Raw genomic sequence first — 12474 nt, forward strand, 5'->3', positions numbered from 1 at the left:
GGGTTCCCATTTGTTACATACTTTCAAACATGGACATCTCTGGACTGGTCTGGGCTCCAGATTTCTGAAAGCTGCCCCCATTAGGTTTCTCCCAAGCACCTTCTGGCCCTTCGACAGCCATGTCACCGCTTCCTTTTCGGGGAGGAACTCTCAGTGGTGTAGCCGGCTCCAGCCCGGCACCAGTATCAGTGCTCTTCCACAAAGCTGGCTCTCCAGCTCCACAAGACTCTATCGCTTCCTCTCTTCTCACACTGATTGGCTGCTTGCGTGGGACTCTGGTTTCTGCAGAATGAGCAATTCTCTTCCGAAGTTCTTCATCTTCTGAAACTTTCTCTAGTATCAAATGCTGTGGAAAATAAGAGAGGAGATCGATTTGGCCACATATTTTGACCCAGGGTGGAGTAAAGGATTCTTCTCATTCTTAGACACAATTCAAGTCTATTAACTACTTGCCTTGGCTGCTGCCACTTCCTTCTGTGTTCCTGAGATTTTTATAAGTCTTGATAGTAGTAGCGTCCCCTCTGATTCTTTGTCACAGGTAATTTTGGCTCCAGAGGCTTTACAGATAGAACGAATTGTCTCGCCACCCCTCCCTGCATTGAAAAACACATAAAAACCTGTCCTTCCCTCTTGGCCAGCTTTAATCACTAGAAAAATCACTATTTTGTATATACTAGGAGAGGAGAGTCTGTTCTTATTTTCAAAGTGAACAGAATGTAAGATACTGACTAGAAAGCAGGAACTATTGCAATCCTTACTATATGAAGGGGAACAGGGACAATCTTCTCTTTCTGCTTTACTTAAACTCTAAACATTTAGTGTACTTCACGTCATTCCCATTTTTTGGCCACTCAGCACACTTTATATCTGCACTTTATTAGAAGATATCCTACACAGTGTGAGAGGCACTGAGGCAAGAATGGACAATTCTCTGCCTCTAGGAGAAGCATAAGGACTGCTCTAGGGGAAGGCATAGCAGGTGCTCTCTGGAAGAGCATGGTCTTGAAAGATCTGGGATAAATATGAGCAGGCTTAGCTCTCCTTTAAAACTCTATTGTGAGGTAAATACATTTACCTGAACCCTTCTGGAGCCTATTTGTAAAGTTCAGACCATATAGCTTCTTGGGGTAATGGGGTTTGGGTTTACCACTGCTTCTGTAAAAATGTACAGCTCTGGTCTCAATGTTCCTGTCTCCCCACGCTCCCTCAGGAAGGTGATGGGGAAGAAGGCCAGGAAAAACCCTTGGGAAGGTATGAAAGAAAGGCAAAGGTGAAAGAAAAAGGAACCAGCAGAAGCAGCTGTCCAGTGGTACCTATGATCCTGCCCACGGATCTCTGCGGAACAGAAAGCTGCTCAGACACAGGGGTATTCTCTGTCAGGATCTGATGGATGGCTGCTTTGGCCTTGCACACCTGCACAGGAAACCCACTGATAAGCAGCACCCGTTCATCGCCTACATCCTCTGTGTCCACATCAATCCGAGCACCTGTCTGTTTCCGCAGCTGCAGAGAAAAGGATACGTGGCAGTCCACTCTGGAATAGCTCCCATTTGGGTCAGCTAGGTATACTTTCAACTTAACCCTGGAAGTAGATGGAACTGGACAGTTATCAGTTAAATCAAGATGCTATAAGCTGTCCTCAACTATCTGTACTGATGAAAGGTGATTAGTGACAAAGGTAACCCCAAATAATAGTTCATTCAAAACAGTTTCTCTTTATATTTTTTAAAAAATTTTTAGATGCTTATTTATTTTTGAGAGAGCGTGCACGAGTGCAAACGGGAGAGGAGCAGAGAGAGGGAGACACAGAATCTGAAGCAGGCTCCAGGCTCTGAGCTGTCAAGCAGAGTCCGATGCAGGGCTTGAACTCACCAAACTGCAAGATCATGACCTGAGCCAAAGTCAGAAGCTTAACCAACTAAGCTTCTAACTAACTAACTAACTAATTAACCAACCAACCAACCAGGCGCCACTCTCTTTGTATTTAGAACCCTCTTTCCCTCTCATTTTATTTGGATCAGAGAATCCAATATTTTGTTTTCTTAACAAACTGAATAGATAATAAGAAAAATTAGGCCAATTCAATATTTACTATCAATTAATGAGAGCTAATTAATTCCACAGTAGAAAAGAATGGTTCAGACTGCACCAAGTTTAGAATCACACAATCAAAAATTCCCATTTCAGGGCATCTGGGTTGCTCAGTCAGTTGAGTGTCCGATTTCAGCTTAGGTCATGATCTCATGGTCAGGCTCTGTGCTGACAGCTCGGAACCTGGAGCCTGCTTCAGATTCTGTGTCTCTCTCTCTCTCTGCCCCTCTCCTGCTCGCACTCTGTCTCTCTCAAAAATAAATAAACATTAAAAAAAAAAATTCAAGAGCACCTGGGTAGCTCAGTTAAGTGTCTTGACTTCGGCTCAGATCATGCTCTCCCATTTTGTGAGTTCGAGCCCCACAGTAGGCTCTCTGCTGTCAGCGCAGAGCCCACTTAGGATCTGCTGTTCCCCTCTCTGCTGCTCCCCTGCTCACGCGTGCATGCTCACTCTCTCTGCCTCTCTAAAATAAACATTTAAAAAAAAATCCCCGGGGCGCCTGGGTGGCTCAGTCGGTTAAGCATCCGACTTCGGCTCAGGTCATGATCTCGCGGTCTGTGGGTTCGAGCCCCGTGTCGGGCTTTGTGCTGACAGCTCAGAGCCTGGAGCCTGCTTCAGATTCTGTGTCTCCCTCTCTCTCTGGCCCTCCCCTGTTCATGCTCTGTCTCTCTCTGTCTCAAAAATAAATAAACGTTAAAAAAAAAAAAACCTTTAAAAAAAAATCCCCATTTCAAGCTAAGTCATGCATGCTCTGGGGAGAAGTACTCTTCTTTAGAAGGAAAAAAGCATGGTTAGCTAAATGTTCCTTTACTTTTTTCTTTTAAAGACCTACATAGTGCAGGTGGCTTTTGTGGGATGGGGGCAGAGGAGGGAAGAAGTTATTAAGCAGAATCAATCCCTGGGAAAGCCAATTGCTTGCTTACACACTTACCTGTTTAATATTGGCTCCTTGCCGGCCAATGATGAGCTTTACGGCCTCCTGGGGAACTCGCATCTCTATTTCGATGTCGTCCTCCCCAACAAATGTCAACCGTTCTTCTGCATAGATCATGGCTCATCAGATCAGACTCAGATAGCATCCAAGTACCCCAGCCCTCCCCTGAAACTAGGTGTCAAAGAGACTGATCCACAAAACAAAGGATCTCAACCATAATGACAAAGAAAAGTAGCACCTGAGTAGGAATTAGAGGGTCCCAGAAGATAGGCATTGTCTCTGGGATACCGTTTCAGATGCTAAAATGGGAAAAGCATTTGGCTCTGCAAGAAAGGGGTGCTGGATTTTGGGTAAGCTGTGTCTCCCAAGATAGGACTCCTGGAGAAGAACAAAGGCTAAATTGCCCAATGAATACACTGGGCTCAGAACTTCTGCTTGTACCTAAATCCTTTCTCTAGGTTCAGCCTGTGTGGAAGCTGGACCCCATGGTTAGCTTTCTAACAACTAAATGCAAAAAGCATATAAAAAAGATAAAGAGTATATGGGGCGCCTGGGAGGCTCAGTTGGTTAAATGTCTGACTTCAACTCAGGTCATGATCTTACGGTTCGTGGGTTCAAGCCCCATGTTGGGCTCTGAGCTGACAGCTCAGAGCCTGGAGCCTGCTTCAGATTCTGTCTCTCGCTCTCTGCTCCTCCCCCGCTTGGGGGCACATGCTCTCTCTCTCAAAAATAAACATTAAAAAAAAACTATTGTAAAAAAAGAGATTATACTCTTTACTATCTATAGATACTAAAAAAGAAAAAGAACCCATTGCAGTGCTGCTGTTGCTGAAGGGAACAGAGAATAGAATTAGGAGTTCTTCATTCCACAGACTAGCTTCACATTAAGAACATAGAAAAGAAGAAACCAAACAGTTTCAAAGACCCCCTCACAGAAAGCCAATTACATCCCAATAGACATACCCAGTCCAACAAGGAAAATTTTCATTTCAATTTAACAAGGCCAGAGCACAGCCTGAACATTTCCATATTTACAGCCAGGGGTCCACATACCTCTGCTCTCCCTGTACCTGCGGTATAGGATATAGGCAACTGTTGCACTGGCTGGGATCCCGAGGCCCAGCGCTATTTTCTGAATAGTGGACAAACTTGTCCAAGAAGTTCGTTCAGTGGACATTTTCTGCTGTATTCTGACTTACATCCTGAAATAAGCAAATGAGGGAAAAGAAGCAATTTCATCCCAACCTTTACGACTGGCAGAGAAGCATGGGAACATATGACAATATTATTGAAAAGAATACAATATTATTGAAAAGAATACTGCCTACCTTCCCATATCAAGAGCTTGAGCAGTATCAAAATCTTTTTTTCCCAAAATCTATTTCATGTAAAAAGGTCTCGGTATTTTTTAAAAGTTGCTAAGGGACATACACAACAGAGGCATACTTCATTCCTTCCCCCCTCCTAGGGAGAACTATACGTTGATCACGACTTTATAGGACAAAGGAATAAAAAAATTATTATATGAATCAAACATTACAAAAATACACCTTTAAATTTCACATCAGACTGCTTCAAATTCCTTATCTGTGCTCTTCCATGTCTCTAGGCCTTTCCAGAAGCTGTTGTCTCTGCAAGGAATAGCTTTCTAGGCCTTTCAGGCTCTCCTCCCTTCGACTTCTAGACTCCGCTGCTTCCACTTCATTTTCTTTTATCTATACTCCTGATTTCTAGTCATTCCTCAGCGAACACTGGAAGGAGGTCTGCCCTACTCCTTTACCGAAACAACAACCTCCCAGGTAGCCAACAGAGATGGCACGTATAAGCCCTACCTAATCTCCCCTATGTGCCCTTCTTCTCTTGGCTTCTCCTTCTCTTGCCCTGGAGGTGCCTTTGTGGTTTTGGTCTTGTTTTCCTGTGGCCTCTATCCACTGCTACCGTCACTCTGCTGTCTTTGGGCAATTTCATCCACACCTGCAGCCTCAACTACTACCTAAATGCTAGTAACTCCAACAACACAGCACCTGATTCAGAAGCTCATTGAATCTCATTCAGACCACTGCAACAGCCTTCTTGCTTAGTCTGACTCTGTACCTTCATTTTGCTGCCTAGCTAATCTTAACATCTTCACTATATTTCCTTATTCACTAGTCTTTCTCACCCTCCCAGGCAATTCATACGGTCTCTTCTCAAGCCTCTAGTGTCTCCTTCTCCATCCTCACTCTCAAATCATGTTCTCTTCACTTCCTACGCCACTGAGAAAGTAGAGCATTCAGAGAAAACATTAGCCAAATTCCACCACATTTACCCATCTACTTCTATCTATGCCAAATCCCTACCTTCTCTCCTGTAACCATGGATGAACCGTTTCTGTTCTGGGCACTGAAGTCTCTCATAAAAGCGTCGCTCTCCTTCCTTCTTATACATTGTTAAGGTTTTCCTCTCTACTGGATCTTTCCATCAGCAAACATACCACTGTTTCTAGTTTCTTTAAAACTCTTGATTCCACTTATTCCTCCAAATACTTCTCATCTCTTCCCTTCCTTTTACAGGAAAACTCACAAGTGCCAATACTTCTGTGCTCAATTTCTCTTCTTGAACCCACTCCCGCTGCTCTTGCCAAGGTCACCAGTGACATCACATTGCTAAGGTCTTCACTCTACCTGCCCTTGCCCCCACATCTGGCACAGCTGGGGATCCCCCCTGCTCGGAGACCCTTTCTTCACTTGGCTTCCATGACAGCACTCTCCTGGTTTTTCTTTCTCCTTTCTGGCTGCTCTACTGGTCAGTTTCCTTCTCCTTCTTGTAACCTGTAAATACTGCAGTGCCCCAGGGCTCTGTCCTTTGCCCTCTCCTCTCCTCACTTCTTGGTGATCTTGCCAAATTTCATTCACAGCTTGGCTTTAAATCCCATCAACGCTGAGAACTCCCAAATTCATAGATCCAATTAGGACCATTCTCCTGAACTCCAGGTTTGTATACGTAAGTGTCTGGGAGACAACATCTCCACTGGATGTCTAATAGGCATCTCAAACTCAAACTCAACAGGTGCAACACTTGTCTGTAGTCTTGGCTGACTCAGTAAATGGCAACTCTATTCTTTTGCTCAGGTTACCCTCAAATAGCACCTCCAGGCTATCAGCAAATCCTATTCGTTCTACCTTCAAATTATCCAGAATCTGACATTTTACCATTCCACTGCTATGACCACCATTTGCTTTAAACATCACTATCTCTTGCCCAAATCGCAATCAATTATATCCCAGCATTTGCCATTGTCCAGTTTATTCTCAACAGCTGGAGTAAGTCAGATAACGTTGCTCTTCCACTGAAAACCTTCCAGTGGTTTTCAATCTCACTATGATTCTAAGCCAAAGTTATTATAATGACTTGCGAGGTCTTCGTTTTGATTGTATATCCACTGGAATGTAAATTCTATAGGGCAGGAATGTTTTCATTCTTCAGTGCCTAGCACACAGTAGCCAGTCAATAATCATTTGTTGAATGAATAAACTTCAACAACTGTTGCTTTCATGAAAAGTCATTAATGGCATGAAAGTTCTTTATCATCTGATCTCTGCCTACTACCTTCGCAGCCTTCTATTCTAACTCCACTGCTACTAGGAGAAAAGGACATGCTCTCCTGTATATCCTTACTCTGACCCATGTGTCACTTGTCTTCCTTATACTCCCTAGCCCATCTGATCTCCCTGGCAAAACCCTACTCCTTCCTCAAGTCTCAGCTCTACTGGTACACTCCTTCTAAGGCCTGTAGGACTTCCCCTGGCTGGCTTAGGGTTTCTTCTTAGTTCATGCTGCCCCGTAAATGGTACTTCCCTGATGGCACTTGTTCACATTGTATGCAACTGTGTACCTGTTATGTCTGTGTCTTCTAGACTAATGGATTCAGCAGTGCCATTCAACCACATTTATTAAGCACTTCTATGTGCTAAATGCTATTGTGGCACTAAGGATGACAAAGATGAAGAGATAAATGTACTGAGTAGCTACTATGCCACTAGGCCCTTTCCATACATTATTGTAATTGATCTTCATGCAATCCTATAAGGTAGGAAGGAGTATATATGCTTAGAGAGGTCACCTAATCTCTTACCCAGAGTCTGGGGTATTATTTGGATATTAAGAACCTTACAAAGTAACTTTAGGAGCCCCTCCCCCTTTTCTTTCACATAAACTTTCAGCAGAACAGTACTTGGGTGTCTTTACTTTGGCAATTCAAAATTAACAAATACTTGTTTAACACTGAAAACACTGTAGCTGGTAAAAAACTAAAGACAGTGTCTATTTCCAGGTAGTACAATCTAGTATAACACAGCATGGCTTTTAATGAAACTTGCCTTAAAATGAGTGAGGAAATATAATTTATGCTATGATTTGCCTCCAGGTACAAAAATTCAACCCAAATGATTATAATATCCAAGAAAATAATGTGTTTTTTTTTTTTACCTTAAAAAAACTAGTTGTATCGTAGGAAGGCTAAACACCTACTAAAAGACCTACTTAGGAATAAAACTTTGGTTTTAAATGTGCTTTTCCTGAAAGCCTTTCAGGAAGAGTGAAGGAAAAGAGAAGTCTTTGCACAGAAATCTCCTTCCAAGGAGCAGATAAAGTCATGTCAAGACCGCAGGTGGATTTCCTACTATTAAACAGAGGATCGAATTTTTGCATGTGGCCTCATAGAGCTTTACTGACCAGTAGAAATAAACAAAGTTCTTTAAACAACCACCAGAAGTTTGCCAGATCTGTTTTCAACCAACAGTTTTAAACAAATTTAATTCACTCTCTTGCCTACTCATGCCCTGAAGAGAAAAAAACCTTGTATTACCTGGGTGAGTGACCCTTTTCGAGTGTCGTTATTCCAGGCAATTAATTGTTTAGTAAGTAGGTCCAATATATATAGTGTATCACTTGGAGATTCAGTACAGACATGAGGGAATTTTTTTCTTCTTTAGTGGGTAGGAAGAATGGAGTTTAGTATGGGTTTGAGTTAGGAGATTCCTTTCCTAACTGAATTAAAAAAAAAAATTTTTTTTTCCTAGGCTGTAAATAGACCCTTTCACTGCTCTCCATAAAAGTTTGGGTGGGATCATATTTGCATATACTAAAAGAAAGGAAACAAACTGTTTCATAAGGATTTTTGCTTACATTCTTGAGTTTTTGAACCTCAAACTATTTTCTTATATTACGAGATGGTTTATTCTGGGTATTTGGAAAAGATTCACCTTCTTTTATCTAGTGGTTACTGCATGTATTTTCTCATACAGTCTCTAAAGTGCAAAGCTTGTCTTCACTATTAATGTGCCTCACTGAAAGAGTGCTGGCTCCTTGTTATGGGCTGAACGTGCTGGGGACACAAGCAGGAATAAGAATTCTTGCCCTGAAATAAAGTCTAGGAGGAAAGATAAACACCAAAACAACTAATTACAGGCAATGCAAAGACAATATAAATACTTGGTTAATGGAGCAGCCTGGAGGAGCGAGAACTTAAAATGTTTCTTAGATGGCACAGAGTTGAAAACCACTTCATTAAAATACGAATTTATCTTCTGCATTCAAACCAATAAACATTGAGTATCCATCGTGTACTTGGCCCCGGGGATACAACAGTCCAGACAGACTTGGTAGCTCCTTCACGGGACTTCCTATTAGGCAGGGAAGGTTTTATCTTGACAAGCAGGAGTCTGTAGGTGTTGAAGGTTTTGGGAAACAAATCTAGGCCTGTGAACCAGAGCAGTAACTTAATCTCCACTGGAGTGCTGTCTGCCTTTTAACACCACTTTCCTGGCTATAATTCATGCCTAAAAAAAAAATCACAGAATTTTGGAATTGGAAGGACCAAAGAGATGATCTGATTCTACTAATAATGTTCCCATTGGGGAAACCAAGACCCGGGGAAATAAAGAGATTTCCCTAAGGTTACACAGTCATTTCCATACAATGCGGTATGCAAAGTGGTTGGAAGACCAGTCACAATGGCACCTCTTTAAGGAGACTCAAACACAACAAAACAAAAACCCCAACAGCATTTCCCCTCGAATTCAGAAACTATCAAGATCAAGGCAAAAATATATGATATTCCTCTAGCTCTGCAGCCAAACCCCCCTTAATCCCGAACTTCTGTGCTTGGGGTTTTATCACTATGGGCTTCCATAGTTCTCCAAACATCCCTTCGTAACACATGCATTGCTTGCAATTCTTGACTAATGACGGTCTATAGGAGAATGAATTGAAGGCAGCGACTGTGGGGGTAGGGAGACCAATTCACAGGCTAGTCCAGGTGTTAATGATGGAGACAGAGAGTAGTTTTGACAGGTAGAATACACAAGACCTAGCAACTGATTCAGGGAAAGGTTAGAGGGTGAGCCAGGGAGCTATCAGGTTTTTCATTTGAGCACCTGGTAGATGTAGTGTTTGAGAGAGAATGTTAATGATCTGGTGGTGGAAGGAATGTGCGTGATGGGAAGATGAATGTCCGCGACCAGGATAAATTTATTGCATGGCTTTTCTTTGAATCCAAAACTAATTTCCACTTAACTCCTTTTCACATATTACAAATGAAGTTTGCGCTAATTGAGTTAGTGGTCTCAAAGAAGGAGTAGCTACTTGATTAATTATGATTTTATTTATAATATACATATTTCATACGGTGTCTCTTTAAGTGGGAAATAACACGACACCAACGGAGATGTAACTGTATGTACTGAATGCCAGCTTGTGTTTGATTTTAGGACTTCAAAAATGAACGTGAAAAGGAGGTTGGAACTGAGAACCATAGTTCCCAGGGGAAGCAGAGTGAAGAAGAGGAGACATGTGGCTCATTTCAAGGGAAGAAATTCAACTAAATAATGGTTTTCAGTAAATACTGATTTTGAAATTTGACATTTGCATGAAACAGTTGCTAACTACCTGATATGCATAACTATGGCTTACTTTTACACTATCATTTCAAAAACATCGTTAGCAAATCACTGCAAGCTCCACGGGGGCGGGGGGTGGGGAGATTTCTCATCCCCAGTATCTCCCGATAGCCAGAACCTACAAAGTGGCTAAAACATGGGGACAGGCTTGTGGAACTGAAACAGCTCAGTTTTTCCCATCCTTGCTACATTTATCTTTAACCAGTGAGTGGAGAAAAAAAAAAAAAAGCATCAACCCACTTCAAGCTGTGAAAAGAGTAAAAATGTTAACTTTGACACGGGAGTCTTCAGCATTAGTAAGGAGGGAAACTGGAAAAACAAAAACCCCAATTTACTATTTTCTGACAGCTGGAAACAGTCATCCTATTAGAGATAAAGAAAACACTGGAGAAAAAAAATCAAAGGCAAACCGATAAACTGATGGCGGTTCTCAGTGTCAAAAAAGACCAAAAACACCAGTCGCGGAGTCCAAACTGGCCTGGGGGTTCGTGGTGGGGCCAGAGCACTTCCTTTGGATTCCGTTAGTAGCCCCGGCGTTCCGCTGACCACGCCCTCGGACGCCTCCCTTCGCTCGGCCCCACTTTCCCGCCTGCTTGTGGCCCGGGCACCCCAGGCTCGGCCTCTCGCACTCCCCAAGCCTCCGCGCCGCGTCCCCGCCTTTACCGCTCCTCGACTCAGCCGTCGCGCGCTCCGCCTCGCACCTCACCCCAGCGGCCGTCACCTCCTCCCTCTTGCACCGCGACTCCAAGCCCCGCCTGCCCCGCTTCAGCCGCCTCTTCCCCACCCCCGCAGCCCGCCTGCACCAATCAACGCCCGGCTCACAGTCCGACCAATCGTCTGCCGAGCCGCAACCAATCCTTCAGCGGGCTGCCCCTGAGCGACGGGGCTGCTGCCTGCTCAGACCCAATTACCCGGATGGAATTCAAAGCCGGCCACCGCGTCAGCCAACAGGAGCCCGGGAAACCAGACGTTGTTAATTGAGATTGCACCTGCTGAGAATTAAACAGCCAATTAGAGGCTTCATGGAATCCTTCCAGGCTCCCTCTAGGCCAATTACCGAAGAAGCTTCCACCTCCCCTAACCTCGGAGAAAATCAGCGCTCCCGAAGCTAGGACCGAAGTGCGAGAGCGTGGAATCACTCATGTGTGTCATCGTTCGCAAAAAATTAGTGCCTTTGTGCAGAGCCAGTGTCACTCCATAGCCCAGTGACCATGGAGAAAGCAGCCTTATGATGGGCGATGCTCTGCCACTTGTTTCCTCTGCGATCTTTTGCCTTGATTGGTCCTATATCTACTGTGGCAGTGACTCAGGTGGTATGGGAAACATTTTTGGGGGAAAACCTAAAACAGGCGGCGTAGAGTTGGAGAGGTTGAGGGGAAGGAGCTACGCGGAGGAGTGAAGAGACGATGTGGACGGACAAGGCAGCAGGAGAGATGGAGAGGAACCCGAGTTCGAGCGCCCCGTGGTAAGGGAGCTGCGGGTGGTGCGGGCGTCAGGGGTTCCCCTTTTCCTAAGGATGGAGGGGAACGGGTCGGGGGATCAACGCAAACGCACAAGCCGGGGGTCATTTCTCGGGGGGGAGGGGCGGAGTTTTCTTTGGAAGCGGGCATTCCAGCCGCGGTCCAGGACCCTCGACCGTTAAGGACGGTTGGGCCCTACTACCGCCTCTGCGCAAGCCTCGCAAGCCGGACCCTGCACCCCACCCCTCCCCGCTCCGCACCCGGGCTCACCCTGGGACGCTGGGTTGGGCGCTCCTGGTAACGCGCGGAGGGCTTTTGCTTTAGCTTCTATTGCTGTGCCGGGCACACGATAAGCACTCTGAATGTTTAATGAACGCGAGATTGTCTCTTTGGTGAACTAAAGCGATCTATGCCTTGGGGCCTCAGGTTTTCGTTTTGTATTAATTTTTTAAATGTGTATTTTGAATAAGTAATACACATTCTACAAAATTCGTAAGCATAACCGGTGATTACAGTGAATACCGTCTCCTTTCCCTCAAGAGGCAGCCAGTTTTACCAGATTCTTGTAAAATTTTCACGAAATATTCTATAGTAAATATATACATATTTTATGTATTTATATATATTTATTACTCAGTCGATAACTTACTGTCCATACTGTTTTTGCAGTTTCCTTTTATGTAGCCTAGATATCTTATCATAGTAGCACAGGTATTTGCTTCATAGTATGTTTCACGGTAAGCCTAAGGGATATATTAACATATGTTTAGTCAATCCTTTCACATGTTGATGCCAAATATATTTCATTTGGCTCTTGTATATCTGTATAATAAATGCTTAGGACTGCAAATACTAGGTCAAAGAAATGTGTGCATTGTTTTTTAATTGGATAGATACAATTTTGCAAAATCCCTCCCTTGCAAAGACTCTTCTCATTTTCGTTCCATCGGCAATGTTTGGAAAAAAAAAATTGGTAAGTATAGTATGTATTGCCAAACTGCCTTCCACAGAAGCTTTAAATTCTCTCTCCCATCAGCAGTGTATGCAAGG

At 43.8% G+C, this 12474-nt stretch overlaps 1 protein-coding gene across 2 annotated transcripts in view; it reads right to left on the reverse strand.

The window, feature by feature from the left end:
• TDRKH (tudor and KH domain containing) overlaps positions 1-10731 on the reverse strand; it is a 16898-nt gene extending 6167 nt beyond the window's left edge. Inside the window, exons 1-6 of one of the 2 annotated variants that reach the window (XM_043576336.1) lie at positions 10628-10731; positions 4080-4228; positions 3024-3130; positions 1314-1503; positions 454-593; positions 22-346 (exon numbers count right to left, since the gene is read on the reverse strand). In XM_043576336.1, the coding sequence (XP_043432271.1) occupies positions 22-346; positions 454-593; positions 1314-1503; positions 3024-3130; positions 4080-4203 (886 nt within the window). In that variant the 5' untranslated portion in view covers positions 4204-4228; positions 10628-10731. The remainder of the gene's footprint in view (positions 1-21; positions 347-453; positions 594-1313; positions 1504-3023; positions 3131-4079; positions 4229-10627) is intronic. The other variant, XM_043576337.1, reaches the window with a different exon arrangement.
• Positions 10732-12474: the final 1743 nt, after the last annotated feature.

This window comes from Prionailurus bengalensis, chromosome C1 (assembly GCF_016509475.1).
Source record: "Prionailurus bengalensis isolate Pbe53 chromosome C1, Fcat_Pben_1.1_paternal_pri, whole genome shotgun sequence".
Taxonomy (NCBI): domain Eukaryota; kingdom Metazoa; phylum Chordata; class Mammalia; order Carnivora; family Felidae; genus Prionailurus; species Prionailurus bengalensis.